This window comes from Stereum hirsutum (genome assembly GCF_000264905.1).
Source record: "Stereum hirsutum FP-91666 SS1 unplaced genomic scaffold STEHIscaffold_4, whole genome shotgun sequence".
NCBI lineage: Eukaryota > Fungi > Basidiomycota > Agaricomycetes > Russulales > Stereaceae > Stereum > Stereum hirsutum.
The window spans coordinates 317,500-335,377 of NW_006763134.1; the positions used below are offsets into that span (position 1 = coordinate 317,500).

At 50.8% G+C, this 17,878-nt stretch overlaps 5 protein-coding genes across 5 annotated transcripts; 3 read left to right on the top strand and 2 right to left on the bottom strand.

The window, feature by feature from the left end:
- Positions 1–95: 95 nt before the first annotated feature.
- Positions 96–4,771, top strand: STEHIDRAFT_53132 (salicylate hydroxylase; the record flags this gene model as incomplete). Its single annotated transcript, XM_007301471.1, has 9 exons — positions 96–133; positions 201–406; positions 464–560; positions 616–982; positions 1,044–1,061; positions 1,119–1,295; positions 1,380–1,475; positions 1,537–1,587; positions 4,466–4,771. 9 exons carry the CDS (start codon positions 96–98, stop codon positions 4,769–4,771), a joined length of 1,356 nt encoding a protein of 451 aa, XP_007301533.1.
- Positions 4,772–6,064: 1,293 nt separating this feature from the next.
- On the top strand, positions 6,065–7,819 carry STEHIDRAFT_145623 (uncharacterized protein). The gene is made up of 3 exons (XM_007301647.1): positions 6,065–6,217; positions 6,270–6,663; positions 6,726–7,819. Exons 1-3 carry the CDS (start codon positions 6,131–6,133, stop codon positions 7,607–7,609), a joined length of 1,365 nt encoding a protein of 454 aa, XP_007301709.1. The 5' UTR covers positions 6,065–6,130; the 3' UTR covers positions 7,610–7,819.
- Positions 7,820–10,647: 2,828 nt separating this feature from the next.
- Positions 10,648–12,736, top strand: STEHIDRAFT_154459 (uncharacterized protein; the record flags this gene model as incomplete). Its single annotated transcript, XM_007301648.1, has 4 exons — positions 10,648–10,916; positions 10,979–11,084; positions 11,144–11,377; positions 11,432–12,736. 4 exons carry the CDS (start codon positions 10,648–10,650, stop codon positions 12,734–12,736), a joined length of 1,914 nt encoding a protein of 637 aa, XP_007301710.1.
- A 1,297-nt stretch (positions 12,737–14,033) lies between these two features.
- STEHIDRAFT_53428 (salicylate hydroxylase) lies at positions 14,034–15,915 on the bottom strand (the record flags this gene model as incomplete). Its single annotated transcript, XM_007301501.1, has 9 exons — positions 14,034–14,345; positions 14,411–14,461; positions 14,523–14,618; positions 14,678–14,854; positions 14,925–14,942; positions 14,994–15,382; positions 15,451–15,522; positions 15,594–15,802; positions 15,878–15,915. The coding sequence occupies 9 exons, from the start codon at positions 15,913–15,915 to the stop codon at positions 14,034–14,036; spliced, it is 1,362 nt and encodes a 453-aa protein (XP_007301563.1).
- Positions 15,916–16,652: 737 nt separating this feature from the next.
- Positions 16,653–17,705, bottom strand: STEHIDRAFT_52514 (uncharacterized protein; the record flags this gene model as incomplete). Its single annotated transcript, XM_007301431.1, has 3 exons — positions 16,653–17,364; positions 17,442–17,602; positions 17,658–17,705. Coding segments are annotated over 3 exons (921 nt in total), but the record flags the coding sequence as incomplete, so codon positions are not given.
- Positions 17,706–17,878: the final 173 nt, after the last annotated feature.

Sequence of the window (17,878 nt, forward strand, 5' to 3'; positions counted from 1 at the left end):
CGGATAACCCACATTCGGGGCACGACCACCGGAGAGCCCGGTTACGTTGTTCGATGCACTCTTTATAAGCTTCTCAGAACTGTTCGATATCCTCAATGGCCACTCCAAGTCCCAAGTTTCGAGTCGCTGTGTGGTACGCTGTTCCACCGAATCTCCTCTTGGGGAGGCTTGATCATCGATGAACTGACTTATATTGTCAGTGGCGGAGGTATTGGCGGCATTGTTGCTGCGTATGCTCTAGGACGTCACCCAGACATCGACGTCGATATATACGAAGCCGCTTCCCAGTTTGGTGCCATCGGCGCCGGCATTGCAGTCATTCAGAGGTCATGGACCGTCCTCAAGATGCTCGGACTGGAGCCGGCGTTGCTGCCCCTCATCAAGACGCCACCGTTAGACGATATAGGTGCGCATATTGCTTGGGTTGCAACCTGAGTGTGATTTTTGACGTTCCATGCTCTAGTTCCACATATCTACGCCTATAAGTCAGATCAGCCAGAGCTTGGGGAAAATTTTGTGACCATCACATCGAGAGGTGCATTGCTTCCCTTCACTCTTAAGTTCTTTCCGTAACATCCATTTCTCGCTCTCAGGTGGCTTTGCCACGCTTTTGAGGACCGAGTTTCATCAAGCTCTCATTGGCTGTCTGTCACAACGTGTTCGGACTCATACCTCGAAACGTCTCGTATCCTACGAAGAAACCGACTCCTCTGAGCCTATCAAACTATACTTCAAGGATGGCTCTACTGCGACTTGTGACATCCTCATCGGCGCCGATGGGATCAAGTCCATTGTTCGAGTCTCGATGTATGAGAAACTATCGAAGGAGGCTGCACAGCAAGGAGATCATGCGAGGGCGGACGAGCTTCTGGACGTTATGAACGCGAAATACAGCGGCGCCACTGTTTATAGAACTCTTATCCCTGGAGAGAGACTGAAGGCAGTTTCGCCGGACCATCGCTCCTTCGCGAGCCCCATTCATGTGAGTTTCACTTCTGGCTCCATCTCTGAACTGGAGGCTAATATAAGCTGACGCATTGCAGTACTTGGGTAAAAATCACGTTAGGAAGCTCTTTGTCTATCATGCTTAGGGTGCTATTTATGTTTTGAACTTTTAGTTTACCGTGACCTACCCAGTCGCAAGAGGACAATTCATTAACGCGGCTATCTTCGAGACAGACTACTCGAAGGAGGGGCAGCTTTACACAGATCCCTGGGTCTCCGCAGATATCGACAGTAAATCACTTATTACTGTTTTCGAGAACTGGGAATCTTCTACTCGAGAGCTTGTTGAAGTGCGTTCTTATTTCGACATTTATATTGAGATACTGTGGTACCTCTATTGCTGCCATTCATTAACATTATTTACCATCACGTAGTGCATAGACGGCTTGACGGTCAGCAAATGGGCAGTCAATGTCGTCCCCAGCCTGCCCACGTTCGTTTCATCGCGTGTGGCATTACTCGGAGACGCGGTACGTGAATCATCAACTATACCGTTCGTATTCTCTGTTGTACTGACATTCGACGCGATAGGCCCACGCAATGACACCCTTTCAAGGTGCAGGTGCCGGACAGGCTATAGAGGTTTGTTTCAAGCAACAACCATATGCAGTATCAACACATCTAAATGACCACCAGGACGCGTATATCCTATCCGCCCTCCTTTCAAGTACCCTCACGACTCGAGCTACCATATCGAAAACTCTCAAAGTATATTCCGACGTTCGTCTTCCTTTCGCCGCCAAGGTGTTCGACAGCTCTCGTAAGAGCGGTATGCACTATGGCTTTTACGATGCCAAGAACCCGTCGTTGGATAGCAGCGAATGGAATTTGCAAAAGCTTGCTGAAGATATGCAGAAAAACTGCGACTGGCTGACCGACGCACAGCATCCAAAGGATATGATGGAGAGTGCGCTCAGGTCGTTAGAGAAGGACGTGATCTGAGGTGTGGCTGCGAGGACAGGTGCATATCTGATGTTTAGTGTTGGTTATACAAGTTTCAAGTCAAATGTCGTTTTCCATTTGTAGAAGACTTGATGATGGTGGAGATGTGATTGACTTGGTGCGTCTGGGCTACTACTGGAGACTCCTCGGTAAGGAAGAACGCTGACGTAGAACTACCACGTCCACTACCTCAGCGCGATATATATATTGAAAGATGGAATATATGTGTTGGTGGGACCTTAAAATTGATCGAGAGTGAAGCTTTGAAGTTCGGGGATCGTGGAAACGTGCGAGAATGACAAGAGGTAAGTGACTACCTTCCTTCGTCGGCGTCGGAATCTGGCTCCGCAAGTCGGGCCGAAGATGCACCTGTTCTTCTCTCTTACAGTACTCATGATTTCACAACAATTCTCTTAGCTAGGATCTTCACGCAGATGAAAACACAACAGCCTAACTTAGACACAAACTGCGACGCCGACTCGAGATCTCACGGCTACTCGGAGGCACCTGGTCATCAGGATGAGCTTGAGATCTTCCGAGTCACTCACGCCATCGTTTTTGTCTGCGTACTTCGGTCAGTTATATCTTTGCATTGCGTCGAGTTGACGGGATCATCCGGAGTTAAAGTCCACCTGCGGACAATTGCCTTCGATCATGAGCCAAGGGCAGCGTGTTCGTAGACTTGTGTGATGATCTTTGTCTTACTTATGTTGGCCGTGGAATCTGGTATACGTGTGTCTATAAGTAGCAGGGTCAACGGTGTTCGGCCTGATCAATGACGAAAAGTCACCCATTCAGTTATAGCTGGCTTTAAAGCTCCGATCAGAAGGCCTATCCACTCATCCTGATCCACTCACCCTGATCCACTCATCTTCACTCTCCCTCACAACTTCTGGACAACTTCCTGCAATCAGACAGCGTGGATACGACCAAGGGTAAAGTTATAATTGAGTTGGACTACAGCACTTGTCTCTTCCACGTCAAATCATGTCGAAGGTACCCAGGTTCAAGGTTGCCATCTGGTAAAGTCATTTTCATCAGTTTAGCCTTTCGTGGCACCTAATACCTTTGTAGTGGCGGTGGTGTAGGCGGAATTGTTGCCGCATACGTCCTTGACAGGTGTGAAAACATCGAGGTCGACGTCTACGAGGCAGCGTCCCAGTTCGCCGAGATTGGTGCGGGCATCGGAATTGGCTGGAGATGTTGGACCATTCTCGAAGAGCTTGGCCTGGACAAAGAATTACTGAAACATACGGCTTCTAAACCTTCCAAACACACTGGTACGCAACATTCTCGATGCTACGTTAAGTGAGTGCTCATATCTCTTCGTTATCAAGAGCCTTTCGTGCGCGCATTCAAGTCCGATCAACGAGAGCCTGGTGTGCTCTTTGCGAGTGTGAGCTCTCGAGGTAGGGACCTGTTTTATTTATTTATTTAGTGATCAGCATACAGACGTTGCCCATATACAGGTGGTTCAGCTTCATTCTTGCGCTCTGACTTTCACGGAGCAATCCTCAAACAACTTTCTCCACGCGTTCGAACATTCACCTCGAAGCGTCTCGTCTCGTATGAGACGTCTTCTCCCTTTTCGCTCAATGATTCGTCAGAGCATATTCGCCTCAACTTCAAGGATGGCTCTACGGCCACTTGCGACATTCTCATTGGTGCAGATGGTGTCAAGTCCGCAGTTAGGGGGTGCATATTCGAAGGACTGGCAAAGGAGGCAGAGAACGAAGGAGATACCTTGAAGGCCGAGGAACTGCGCGGTCATGTCAAAGCAAAATTCAGTGGAGCTACGGTGTATCGAACCCTTATTCCGGCTGAGGTGTTGAGGAAAGTCTCGCCCGAACACCGCTCTCTCAGCGGTCATGCCTTTGTAAGTGTTTCAACCAATCTGGGTAGGCGCGAGTCACTGACATTTATACGTAGTTTCTGGGAAAGAACCTTGTATGTGTGCTCTCGCTCCCTAACATCTACGCGACTACGCAAACTGAAACCTAATGTTCGACTAGTTCATGATATCTTACCCACTCTCGCAAGGAAAACTCATAAATGTCGCTGTAACCGAGGTCGACCACGCCAAAGAGGGTACACTCCACCCCGAACCCTGGTCTGTTGCCTCTGCCGACTGCAAGCCTCTCATAAGAACTCTAGCTAACTGGGAGCCTGACGCTCGAGCTCTTGGTGAGGTTAGTATTCGGTTTTATTACCGTCGCTGTCCTATAGTACTGTGCTAATAAAATATTGAGCATAGTGTATGGAAGCTGTGACGGTGTCCAAGTGGGCTGTGAACGTCCTCCCTGGACTTCCATCCTTTGTCTCTTCAAACGTTGCGCTTCTAGGAGACGCAGTATGCTCATTTACTTAAATGAAATTGCGTCATGTTACTCATGGCGTGCACGATATAGGCTCATTCGATGACACCCTATCAAGGCGCTGGTGCAGGACAGGCGATAGAAGTGCGTTGTGGATTTTCGCTGCAATAGCTCTGCTAATGATTCCTTTGGCTTCTCCACAGGACGCCTACATCTTGTCGACACTCCTCGCCCACCCTTTCATCACACGCGCTAATATTCCTATAGCTCTCGAAATCTACTCTCGGATTCGTCTTCCCTTTGCGTACATGGTCTTTGAACGTTCTCGTCGGATGGGCGGGTATTTCTCATTTTATGACCCAGAGAACCCGGATATGGAGTCGAGAGCATGGAATCTAGAGGAGCTTGGGAAGGACATGCAGAAATGCGCGGATTGGCAGCTTGAGTCGGCGCTCCCGAAAGCTGAGAAGGATAGGGCAGTCAATATGTTGGAGAGTGAGTTGAGTTGAAAGGTCTGAAAGGCCTGATGATCTTCCGAATGATCTGTGTCGTAGAATCCGTAATTTGTGAAGCTCGATAATTTAACAACCACTTTGACCAAATGTGTGCACTCGAGTCTCACCGCAAATCATCGTCTTCGGCTCTTTTTCGGGGGCCACAGTTCCTACTATTGGCCACACATCCCGACAGCTGGGCGCGATCAAACTTCGCCGTACTGCAAACACGTGGCTACCATTTTCCATATTGCTTCTTCCTCCCCAGAATTCATGTTCAGCACGACCTCCAGCCTCATAAGTATCCCCAGTCACTATTCAACTCATCTTGACTGCCAATGCTCGAGCGATTTTTACTTCTCAAAATATGAAAAGTAAGTAATGATCGTTCGGAAATGAGACGGCAACTTGCATCAAAGTTGGCCGTACATTTGGCCCAGACTCACCTCCAGCTTGACGACGGTGCCGTAATTCTAGACTCAGCGGCTGCGAGAGGAAGCTTTCATGGCCCCAGAAAGTCCTCTCTCTAAGTACTGACTTCACCTGGGTTCCTCGGTCTGACTATCATTTGTCTTTGGGTTGCACCCCTTTCAACTTCATTACTGCGTAGCCTCCAAGACCGACATGCTTTGGTCATAAGAGATTCTCTTGCCTGAAGCCTCGAACCCTCTTCTTCACTTCATCAACTCCGCTTTTGCGCCTTCGACGTTCTGTCAACGCTTCAAGCCCTCCTTTCGTTCTCCACAGTCAAGTTCATTTCTTGCTGCCCACATCCTTTTTCGTCATAAAGTACTCCTTCATCGTGCCTTCACACGAACCTTACTCTCCTCGCACAGCACTGCGCTTTGACATTCCTCTACTGTTTATCATCATCCGTCTGGAATCACGTCCTTTCAGAGCTTTGGCCCACTTCCAGATCACTAGACTGGACTCGACCCCCTATTCACAGTACCTCAGGCATATTGTGAACGAATCATTCGCTTGCTCCCCACTTTCATCACATTTCGCCTTCATACTCGGCCATGCCGTATCACAACGTCTTCTCTGCTCTGCGTCGCCGCGCCACGCCCATTCTACCTTCGCATCCATCCTCATCAAACTCGTCTAGCTCGGTGGGTGTCTTTAGTTCTGACTTGTTCTCATTATGCTGACCGGTCACAGAAGGATGTCACCAATTTTCCCCGCAGTATCATCACCAAGTCTCCCATTCGCAAGTCAAAATCGAAGCGTACAGCCTCGCCTGCGTCGCTACCACCTCCCCTTCCCCTATCTTTGCCCCTCCCTACCCATTCCTCCCAGCGCCCTGCCCTGGACCTGGATAAGACAGTCATCAAGAACGAACGTTCTAGTTGGTCACCGACGGCGAGCCACGAGATGCCGGTGGTTGGCCGTCGGAACGTTGTCGAACGTGAAGACAATCGAGATCTGCGAGCGGAGATTGACGAGTTTCATTATAAAAATGTGCGTTCCATTGTGCGATCTCCATTGTCCTCATGCTCAATATGCCGATCAGCCCTACTTCCATCTCCTCTACTCGAATATCTCCCCGCACCAGCATCTCAGCGACCGCTGTCATCATATGAGCACCATCTTCGAAGAAAGCGGTGATTTGCCTCTGTCTCCTCCGGGCCTACTCACCCCGCTATCTTTCCCGCCCATTCAAAGCGGTGTCTCGGTCGAAGTCAACGTGGTCGATGGCTCCACCTCAGACCCAGAGTCTGAACCTACGACGCCTCCTCCGGAAGTCCCGAAGGAAGGGCGAGGTGCAGGATGCGTGATGAAGAAAAGAGGGGGGATGACTTCTTTATCCTCCATTTGTGAAGAGGAGGACGAGGAGACAGATGCAGATACCGTTACCGAGAAGGATGAAACCACGGATGACACTGCATCCGAGGGCTCGTTCGAAGGTGCGTTAAACTTCGTGTACATTTGGCTGCTCCAAGCTAATGAAGCATCATGCCGACTGTAGGAGAGTGGAAAGACGTCTTCACCCACTCACGTGCGACCTCCACCTCATCCAATACTTCTCCCTCGCGCACATCCCACGTCTCTCGTTCGCGTTATCGAACCACGTCTCCTGATCGTGAACATGACCAATCCCAGCTCAACTCAGTTCGCTCTCTTCTTATCGTCGCCACGGACGAGATTAGTGCCCTCAAAGCCACGCTTTCCGCTAAAGAGGCCTCACACCTCACTGAACTCGGATCGCTGAAGAACGAGAAGCACAAAGTGGAGCACGAACTCAAGATATCTCAGAGGGAGGTGAGGGCGATGAAGACAGAGCAAGAAATGATGAACGAGTACGCGAGGAGGATGGCTGGAGAGATTGGGAGGCTTCAAGAACAACTCGCGAAGAGAGACGCGGCACTGAGGGTCCGAGGTATCGCGATTTCTGGGAGCGAGGTAGAGGATGGTAGCCCCCCGAGGCATAAAGTACGTCGTAAGCGCGTTCCTTCCGCTGGCGTCGATGCGGGTCTGCCTTCGCCACCGCCTTCTGCCAGCAGCTGCTCCGAATCAGAACGGCGCTCCTCGCTCGACTCCCCATCCCGTCCCTCCTTCAGCTCCCAAAATTCCGATGAACCAAGCTCGTGGCGCTTCATCTCACAAATAGGCGAAGACGACGAGGATGGACTTCTTGGTCTTCCTTCACCTCCTTCGCCTTTGCTCACTCCGACAACGCCGACACCCTTGTCGCCACCCTTGTCGCCACCCTCATACGCCCAAGACCAAGATCACTGCTCGATATTTGACGAACATGATTTCGGGCATGATCATGACGATATCGTTTCCATGATGGCGATGCGGGATGGTCGCTCTTCGAGACTTGGGCATAGAGAGGACGCTTTGGTCTGATCTCTCTTAGATTCCAATCACTCTATCTAACGACATCTCACGACCTCTTTTCGCATCTAATTATCAATGTTCCTAAGCCTTTCTATCCACCTATGCATCTTCACAACTTTCTGTACATACTTTCTCCTATATCGTCCTGAGTCTCGTTATAAAAGCTACGTCGTACACTCTGTATAATCTCATATATTCCTGCTCCCCTCGCTCATTCGTCCGGCACTTTGGGCCACATCACCGATGATGCAGTCAAGCAGATCTGCAAACACGAGGACGAAAGTGACTACGTCCATTCAAAGCGCATTGTACGTAGAGTACAGTCGTTTGCATGTCATTCTGGAACCGCGGCGCGAGAACAGTTGTTTGGTCTGAACAAATACGTGACTGTCGGCCACCGGCCCGGATGTGTATCCCTGCAAGACGACTGGGCTCACTCAGTCCTTCCCTCAACCAACGTCCACACTATCCATACTGATACACACCATTCTATTTTGTGTTAATCTTCACACACAATCGCCTGCTGCTTGACCTCTCCAATTCATCCTACGCCTGCTAGGGACATACACTGGGTAAATCGGCTGGACGATATATTGAGCCACCCTTCCTCTTCAATCGCAGTCTCAACCGACAATTCCGCTTCGTTACTATCATCCTAACAGTCCCAGGCAACGCAAAATTGGCGACACGAGGAGCAGCCTCAATGGTCGCCAACGCTGTGTGGTAGAAGATGTGAATGCATAGGAGGGGTGTTCGTGCGCTAGAACTTGGGTTGACGAGAGGGACGTGATACATGGGTACGTTGCCCTTTGTGTGGGAGTGAGCGGCGAGATGTTGAAACAAACGTGAGCGGGGGAAGGACTCTGAGAGGAGTGTAGCCGTGTCCCTCCGCTGAGGTTGTTTCAGCTCTGGTTCATATCCTCGGGTGCGTTTCTTGCTTTTGGAGCACAGCAACTTCCCTTCCTCCTAGCTGTACCGACCAACACTGCTCTCAATCTCTACTCGCCAAGTTAACCCTCCAAACAAGCTTGTCAAAGCCGAATCACCAACCTATGTTCCTAATGTAACACGGGCAAAGATCTGCTCTTCTCCAGCTATATCTCCGTCCCATTCAGTCTCGAGGAATTCTCGTTCGTGTCGAGATAACACTCCTGTTTGTTGACTTCGAGAGCTTCCCATCTGTCTGCCTCTCTTCTCTCTCGTGTACCCGCGTTCATTCCGTGCACAGTTGCCGTCTGTACTTGATTCTTTGACTCGATTTCTGTCATGCGAGGATATGCTGCGCGTCGGAAAACATCTGCCCCGCCGTAGTGTTTTATGTAGAAATATATTCCTCTTATCGTTCCTCATCTCTGAGTCATCCTCACAAGTTCTCAACCCGCAAGCACTATGATTGCAAGGCAAGTAGAAACATGAATGCTCGAGCATGGCAGTCACTTCAAACAACGCGCCACTGTGGCGCCCAGTGACCTACCGTGACTGTTTGGTCAGACCAAACAACATTTCTCGCGAGGCGAATCCAGAATGACATGCAAACGACTGTAAATACATCATCCTACACATTCACAATGCAGCTATATCCTACGATTTCACGAAAACATCAGATACAGAGCAGGAGAGGGGATGGGATAGGAAGTGAACGAACTGTAGCCCGGACGCGTCGCGACGCGTGTTCATCATCACGGGTTCGCGTCTGTTTTCGAACGCGGCGGACTCCGAGTTCCCAGAACAGATTGAGAACAGAGAATGGGGGGCGGCAGATACGCTCGGTGCTTGGTGTACTTTCTCTGGAATATTTTATTTTTTTTCAATTTTGGGACACAGCACAAACTATTCCTGGGTCCTCTACGGTAATCAGACCTTCTGAAGAAATTAAACAGGCTTTCGCTGAGCCGACAGCAAGGGTCGCCGATCGCTTGGCGCACTGCAGCACGACGCGACTTGGTCTGACTTGGTGGACTCTCAACCGTTTCTGTCCTTTGCCCATACTTACCTGCAGACTCTGCTGGCACATGGCCTATGGGTAAGGTTTTAATCTCATCTCTTCTTTGCCTTAATGCGCTCAAGGGTGCTGTGGTACACACCGTCAAATCAGCATCGCTCACTCTCGCGAATTACAACGAAAAAATTTTCTCGGTGCCTCTACCTGCCTTGTCTCAAGTTACCCCCCTCTTCCGCTTCCGTTTTCATCTTCGCACCTTCATGTACCATCCAGCCCTCCTTGACGTGTACCACATGTATATGCAATCTGGAGAAACCATCACCATCGAGTTCATTCAGGCCGTTTGTGGAAGGTCCGTCACTGGGATCATGACTCGCACGAGAATTCGCGCGGCTCCACTGTCGATAATGAGTGGCTGTCGGCCATGCAGTACGTCCACACCGGTCCGTGAAGTGTGAACAAGATCAGGGAGGTCAAAGCGTTCTGTGCCTGGGCTGTGTACTCTGTAACTGAGCGCTTCTTGTTATGTCCTCGATAGACAGGAGCTCGAGATACAGCATTTCTCTGTGAGTACACTTCGAAGTCTCCTCTGTTTCCACTCATTTTGAGAGTCTCCACTGATCTACGGATGTTCTTAAAGCAGGTTTGTGCCCACTCAAACCACCGGTGTCAGAGACCATTGAGGAGTCGGGTTGTTGTGAACGGACAGGCGCCCGTCATGGGATGAGTGTGTGAGAAAGTCGACCGAAAAGCCTCCAGAAAGATTTGTAGGCGTCTATAGGCGATGCTTATCCAAGTCGAACCGTATCTTCTCGATGCTCGCATGAAGCGAACTTCCATTTCACCCTCGAGAAGGCTCCCAACCCGATCGCTGATTTCCAGATAACCGGAGTTTGCCTCTGTGCGATGCATACATGCTCTTGCAACGAGGAGATCAGACCAATGCACATATTAACCCTCGGGACATTCATGCTTTCAAGGATCGCTTCTCGTCTTCCACCCTCATCAGATCTTTGGCTCGCCTCTCTCGACGTTTACCCCCTTTCAACATCGTCTTTAACGTCTTGCACCTGACGTATCGGCGCGACTTTGTTTCACTACGACCATGCTCGATGCCCATTCAGACCTCTTTCATACGCTCATCCCAACAATGGAGGAGGCGATCAAGCGTACCCGCGCTCTACCCCCTGCCAATGATCACGATGGTGTTTGCCTTTCCGCATCCTCGCGAAACGCTCTCATCTTTCTGGGATCCTCTCCGCATAATTGTCTCGAAGCTATACGCGCACGCTATCGCAGCATATCTCGGTGCTCTGAGATGGAGACCGTATTCTTCTTGAAGAACAAGGACACTGGCGATGCCTGTAGGATGAGGTTCGCCCCTGTGCCACTCTCACCGATACGTTGGTTGATCATACTGCTTATTGCTTGTTTAGCAATGACGCTCGCGAGCGCCTCATCACCGGACCAATGAACCTTATGGCGCTTACCGAGGTTAGGAGTTTCCCGCACCCTGTGTTCAAGTATCCGGCAGCTCTCATAGTAAGTATCGTGTCCTTTTCTCCTCGTATCTCAATCCAACTAACATTGCGTGGACGAAGGGGTCTGTAGGAGGCATCATGATATGGACTCACGGTTGGGAGCAAGCCATCAGAGTGTGCACTCAGGTTCATGACCATCTCCAGACAATTATGAAGTCTGTCAGAGCTCAGGGTCTGATACCCGAGCAAGTCTCTTTCGCGCCCCTGTCCCCGCTATCCTTTGATCTTCCAATGTTGCTTGGGGATTCCGACTCCGAGGTACCTTTGCTTGAGTCACTCGATCATGGATATTCGGTCAGCTACACGCTCTCCTCTTTGCCGCCACCTGTCGCTAACTTTGTGCTGTAGTCTCAACCGAATTCGTCTGTGTTCACTTCATCCTCTATTCACGCGGAGGAGTCATCTTCCTCGTCCCCCGATCGTGTTGGGATGTGGCTAGAGCATTTCGGTGTGATAGACACCATGCATTCGCAACTGGAAGAGTCTCTGCCAACCAGCTGGGACGATTATAAGCCTCCCTGCACCGTTCGTGACCATGGGGCGGCAGATATCGCTTGTTTCGGTAGTACATTGTTCGCGCCACCATCTCCCACGCTCTCATTCCCCGGGTCATCGTGCTACTCGCGCGGTGTTACGCCACTCGCAGCATCCCCTCCCGCGTTCGGGTTCAGCGACGATATTACAGAGGAATATACCGACGAACTAGTCATGTCTCCCCGTCTCATTGCTCCTCTTCCTCGACGCTCCTCCCACACTCCATCGACGCCACTGTCGTCGGCATCTACGCCAGATCTTATTCCCGGGTCGGTACCTGCTACCCCCGATTCTCCCGATATCCCCCTCTCTCTTACTTTCCCTCAACCACTCCCGAGCAAAGCCCCCACTCCCAAGCCGACCACAAAGCCGACCACTCCAACTCCAAGCGCATCCCGAAAGCAGGCCGTTTCGGACATGGGCTCTCCTGATCCAGCCTCTAGCCCGCTCACATCGATGTCCAACCTCCGTGTTCCTTTCGTTGATGACGACGATTTCGAGCCTGAGCCTTCCGACGATGAGGAAGAAGAGGACGAAAGCGACGACGACGACGACGCTTATCACCCGAGCGCTGGCTCTTCTAGGAAGAAGCAGGGTCCCGCGTCACAACGGAAGCGGTTTGCTGCAACGTCTCCTCGCGGAGAACCGCAGGCCATTCGTGTTCCCAACACTCGTGCCAAGGAGCCGTCATCCCCCATCGTCGTATCCTCATCGCTCGCTTCCCCGACACCTCCATTCACCGCTTTTCCCTCATCTTCATCAGCCCCGCTGTATCATCCTCCTCCCGGCCTTAAACGAAGGCCAATCGACTATCCCTCCCGTACCGCCGATTCCGCCGACTATGACGCTCACGAGTGCAAGTTCTGCATTCATCCCCGTTACGTTCGTTCAGCCGACGCTGAGCGGCATGTGAAAAAATCTTGTTGGTTGAATCCTGACAGGGAACGACAGGAGTGCCCTAAGTGTGGGGTAGATGTGTCGAGGGACGACGCTCTCAAGCGACATCGGCGGGACAAGTGCAAGGGGAAGCGGGGTCCTCCGAAAATGAAGGGTTGTGTGAGGATGATCGAAGCAGAGGGTAAGAAAGTGAGGAAAGGGAAGAAAGGGAAGAAGGCTTGAGACCTGTGATCACGGAGGAGGAAAAGGTAAGTCATTTACTCATCTACAATGGTTCGGTCGTTCCGGTTCTTCACCAATATTGGTCGCACCATTTCTGTCGTCCCTATTTTCACCATCTCGTTCAGTTCGTCATTGTCCAACCTTGCTGTGTCCTGGCTTTCGCCTACTGATGCTGTTTGGAATTGTATCATTACGTCGCACTTCTTCTGCTTTCCTCTACGCTTTGTTGTCACTGCATAGTATCTTCTTGGTTATCCTTGCATTATACCTCACCATTATTTCTCTATCGCTTGCATGGCCAACTTGAATGGACATTTCACGTCGTTATATCACGTTCCACCTTCACCAATTTTCCTCCCTTCCGTTTATGAGGCGATTATAATTTATTTTCATCCGGCATCTGGTATACTCTGTATCCTGTATCATTTGGCGTAGCAGTTTTTTCAACACATTGCCCTCGAAGGGTCGCGCTCGAATCAAGCATCGTATTCCCTAGTTGACCTTCACATTCTTGAATGACGGTCCGAACTTCCAGTGAACGGTTCCCTCGGCCTCGACCTCGGGAACCGTGGCACATACTCTACTGGGCCCGTTACATGCCTCCTCCATAGACAATGTAACACAGCCCAGAAGTATCGCCTGCGATTTCTAACGGCCGGATCATGGTACGTCGTCCTCGTTGTCAGAGGCCTATATGCAATTACATCAGGCAAGGAAACAATGTGGTAGGTCTATCAACATCAGCATCGATACACGCCCGGCCTATCAAGCCTGATGCTCCCTGTTGCTCGTGCGTGCGTATTTGGGTTCGGTGGCAAAGAATTCGAGGAAGGAATCACACTCGAGCGCCTTCACTTGCAGTGGCAGGCTTCTTTGTTCCACGCCCTGACTGCGTGGACGGACAGCAGCCTATTATGCTTCCATCGGACGAGACGGGGTCCGAGCCTACTGGTTCCTTTCTTCCGCTTGATCTATAGGCTGAACATCAGAACAGACGCGATTGATCATCGAACGAAAAGCTTGGGGTATACGCATAAAAGGAGAACAAAGGAATGACGACTCGGAGGACGTTTTATCCTTGGGAGTTACCCAAGGACTCGGCATGGGTAGGACTTGGAACATGGTCACACTAGGTCTGTGCCTGTAGTGCAGAGATAAGTGAAGAACTTGAAGTTGAAATATGGCGCCACAGGGGCTCTACTCGAGTACACTCGCCGCTCAAAAGTGTTACTCCTTCGTGCCTCTCACCTTCCTGCAGCATTGATACGTACCCTTTGGCGACAGATAGAAAACCTGATCAAGTCAGTTTCGCACATTCCCCCAACAACGCCAACGCCTTCGCCATGGCCTCCTTGGGATGTGGTACACCCAAATGCCACTCCCTATTTTCCCTCAAATCCTCCGCAAGTTTCTCCAAATCCCACGCACCCGACTCCAGACCCGGGTTCTCGGGATCATAGAAACCACAATATCTTCCGCTCTGACGAGAACGCTCAAAGACGAGGTATGCGACGGGAAGGCGGATGCGAGAATATATCTCGAGAGCTTTAGGTATAGTGTCACGCGTGGTGAGAGGGCTAGAGAGGAGGGCAGATATGACATATGCGTCCTGAATCATAGTGATAGGAGAGTGAGTAGTGTAGGGCTGGTAAGTAACGGTTCTGAGCTACCAACCTCGATGGCCTGCCCGGCACCAGCACCTAGGAAGGGTGTCATCGAGTGGGCCTGTGAACGGCTTTCAGTTTGAGCGAACAAAAGCCAAGGCTATGCGAAGCAAAAGACATACCGCATCGCCCAGCAACGCCACACGAGATGAGCTGAACGACGGAAGTCCGGAGACGACATTCACAGCCCACTTGTTCACGTTCAAGCCCTCAATGGCCTTCAAGTTCTGCGATATCAGCAACCGTTGCGAACTACTAGGAAATATAAGGAGCTTACGCCAACTAGATGCCTCGCATTCGGGTCCCAGTCCTTGAATGCCTCAATGATTGATTTGGTGTTCACGTGCGATTCTACCCAGGGCTCAGGGTAAAGAATGCCCTCTCGTGTGTAGTCTGCCTCGAATATGGCAAGGTTCACGATTTTGCCCTGTGCAACAGGATACGAGACCGTGTGCTGCACGAGAATTTCAGCCACAGGTAAGTCAACAGTAATGCTGAAACGATTGGGTCAGAGTATAACATACGCGATTCTTCCCGAAGTACTGCAAGGCCATTAATGAACGTGCGACTCGTCATAATGGTCAAGGACGTACCTGTACAGGACGTTTGAGAGCGGGATGTTCTGGGTCGATTTGGGCGAGTTTCTCAGCAGGAACCAAAACTCTATAAACCATAACGCCACTCCATTTCGCTTTGACGAGTCCGCGCAGATCACCGGCTTTCTGAATATCGTCGTCCTTCTCGGCCTTTCTCGCCAGTCCCTCAAGCATGTAGCCTCGCACTGCGGACTTGACTCCATCTGCGCCAATAAGAATGTCACAAGTTGCAGTAGAGCCGTCTGTGAATGTGAGAGTGATTGAAGATGATGATGGAGATTCTATGTAGGAGACGAGACGTTTGGAGGTGAATGTCCGAACGCGGGGCGGGAGTTGTTTGATGATGGCTCCGTGGAAGTCCGAGCGCAAGAAAGGTGCAATTCCGCCTGAGTTCGCTGGAAATAAGTAAACAGGGCCTTGACAATTGAAGTTGATGGTAAAGCCCTGGACGTACCCTGCATGCTAGCGGTGATGAAGTTGACACCGGGTTCCGGTTGGTCAGATTTAAAAGCATATATAGATGGAACTAGCATTGTCACACACAACAATATGCGCTCGATAACTATGCTTAGTCACAGAGACACAACATCTGCTCACCTATCTCGTTAGAATTCGGAGCCGAAGGTGTATACTTCAGCAAAGCTTCCTCCAATCCAAGGTCTTTGAGAACCTCCCATGATCTCCGGTTCATCCCAATACCAGCACCGACTTCTGCGAACTCGGACGCCGCTTCGTAGACCTCTACTTCGACATCTTTGAGTTTTCCGAGAGCATATGCGGTGACGATACCACCGATACCACCGCCACTAGAGTAAAAACCCAAGTTATGGTGGCCGAGATGAGGTCACGAAGGGGTTATTGAAAGACTAGCTTAGACGTACCACACGGCAACTCGAAATTTGGGAAGTTGAGAGGTCATTCTCTTGTGTTGGTAATCTTGGTGCAATGAAGTCTAAAGGCAAGTGGAGGGGGGAAGTGAGAGCACGGATGATGGTGCTCGAATCTGTTCAGCTCGAGCTTTTTGAAGCAGGAACATCAACAGGCCACCCCTCATTTACTTACGACAAGCGGCGACTGAAGTTAGGGCTGGGAAACAGACAAGGACCCGAACAGGAAGTCTGTTGCCCTTTGTGTCCCGAACTCCGTGTGTCGTGACAAACCGGCCCAGAGGTAGGAGCACTTCGGGCCCTCTTCATTAGAGAACAACAGACACGACGTCAGCGGCATGACATATTTGAGGGTAAAAGGAACGGGTCCTCGAGTTCCCGAGGTCTCCCAGTGTGAGCAAATATGAGCTGTTCATTTTTTCGAGCGTGATGGTCTCAACTCAGTTCTCACGGTACACATACTGCCCGTGACAAAATTTGCACCATCTGTACACCGTAGCTACGCCGAACCGATCAGCGTCATTCTCAATCAGCACGAAAGAAGGAATATACACACCTACAGTACAAGAGTTAACATAGCTCCCTCTTCAACATCTCCACTACCCTCCTCCCTTCGTCCTCTGCATATCCGAGTCCTTCCGACAGTCAATTCGTTCTCCTCTGTATCTCCTCTCCCTGGGCCTCTCCAAATCCCACTGGTAAAGATCCTCCTGAGAATTTTGTCATCAGTGAAAATTGTGTATAGTATGCCAAACGAATGTTCTGCGACCTATCTGCCCTTCTTCCCTTTATTGCATTTATTTTTCTTCCCACCATATGACGTCGGAATCGATACTGGCTCACAAGTCGGGTTTTCTGGTTCATCCTGCACAATGAGTCCTTCGTCCGGGGCGCCCGGGACGTGCCCCACAGGAGTCGCGTCGTCGGGACAGTTCGTGATATTCTCTGGAGTCGCAACCACAGGCATCGAGAGAGGAGTAGTCGTGGAGGTGCTGGTGTCCGCGATAATATGAGGGTAACGCATGGTCGAGCGTGATACATGAGCCTCTACCCTCTTTCGCAAGTCAGAGGGAGGAAGTTTCCTCGAATCCGCCGGGCTGCTGGTTGTGGTTTGTCCGAACGAACCACCACCGAACCCGCTAAAGGGATTCGGAGCGGACGCTGCACGAAGCTCAGCCCGAGTCATGACAACCTTCACCTCCTCCCTCGCAGCCGCAATATCCACCATATCACGCATTCCCAATCTCATCGCCTCCTCATGTGTAATCGGCATCTCCCTCTCCACCAACGCCATATATCCCGGCATCAACCACTCCTCCACCTCGTACGCATGACCGTACACCACCCTATCGACGTCGGACGCGATAGGAGATAGGTTCTTGATGGCAAGTTCTCGAATGGAAACGAACTTCCATTGGGTGGCGAGATGGAGGACGGATTTCCAGGCGAGGACTCCTTGGACGTCGGACGCGGAGAAGGAGCTGTGGATGGTTCAAGGACGTTTATTATTTATACAGTTAGACAATGGATCGGTTCTGATGTGAGATATAATACAGACCTGGGGTACAATATGCTGAGGAACATGTCGAATTCTGCCGCGATGGCAATGTCGTCCAGTACGATAGGCGTAGTGATGCCTGGTACCAAGAAAGTTTCAGCGAAATACGGGGAGTGTTTCTTCAAGACAGAGCCGTGGACGCAATAGAGCGTGCCGTTGATCTGTTGTATCGTGACATCAGTCGTAAGTAACCATGAACCATAAATGAATGCGCACGATGAATGTCGTACTGCCATCTTCGAAGAAAAACAGCTCGTGCTTCTTGGGGCGAGGCAAGGCTTCAGTTATAGTAGATGCGCCATCCTGCAGCTCTTTCGTCGCTAAATGCCCATCTTCATTCTCAGAGGGAGGTGTGGGGTTGGGGGCGAGGCCTGTGGGAGAATCTTCTGGGGAAAGCCCTCCCTCAGAGGCATAATACTCCTCGTCGTCAGAGCCAA

What these genes read in the sequence shown, in the direction of transcription:
- STEHIDRAFT_145623 (XM_007301647.1), top strand. Translation starts at nt 6,131, where the DNA reads ATGCCGGTGGTTGGCCGTCGGAACGTTGTCGAACGTGAAGACAATCGA. An exon ending in ACGAGTTTCATTATAAAAAT is followed by an intron (nt 6,218 to 6,269) that starts GTGCGTTCCATT and finishes TATGCCGATCAG; the next exon opens with CCCTACTTCCATCTCCTCTA. An exon ending in ATCCGAGGGCTCGTTCGAAG is followed by an intron (nt 6,664 to 6,725) that starts GTGCGTTAAACT and finishes TGCCGACTGTAG; the next exon opens with GAGAGTGGAAAGACGTCTTC.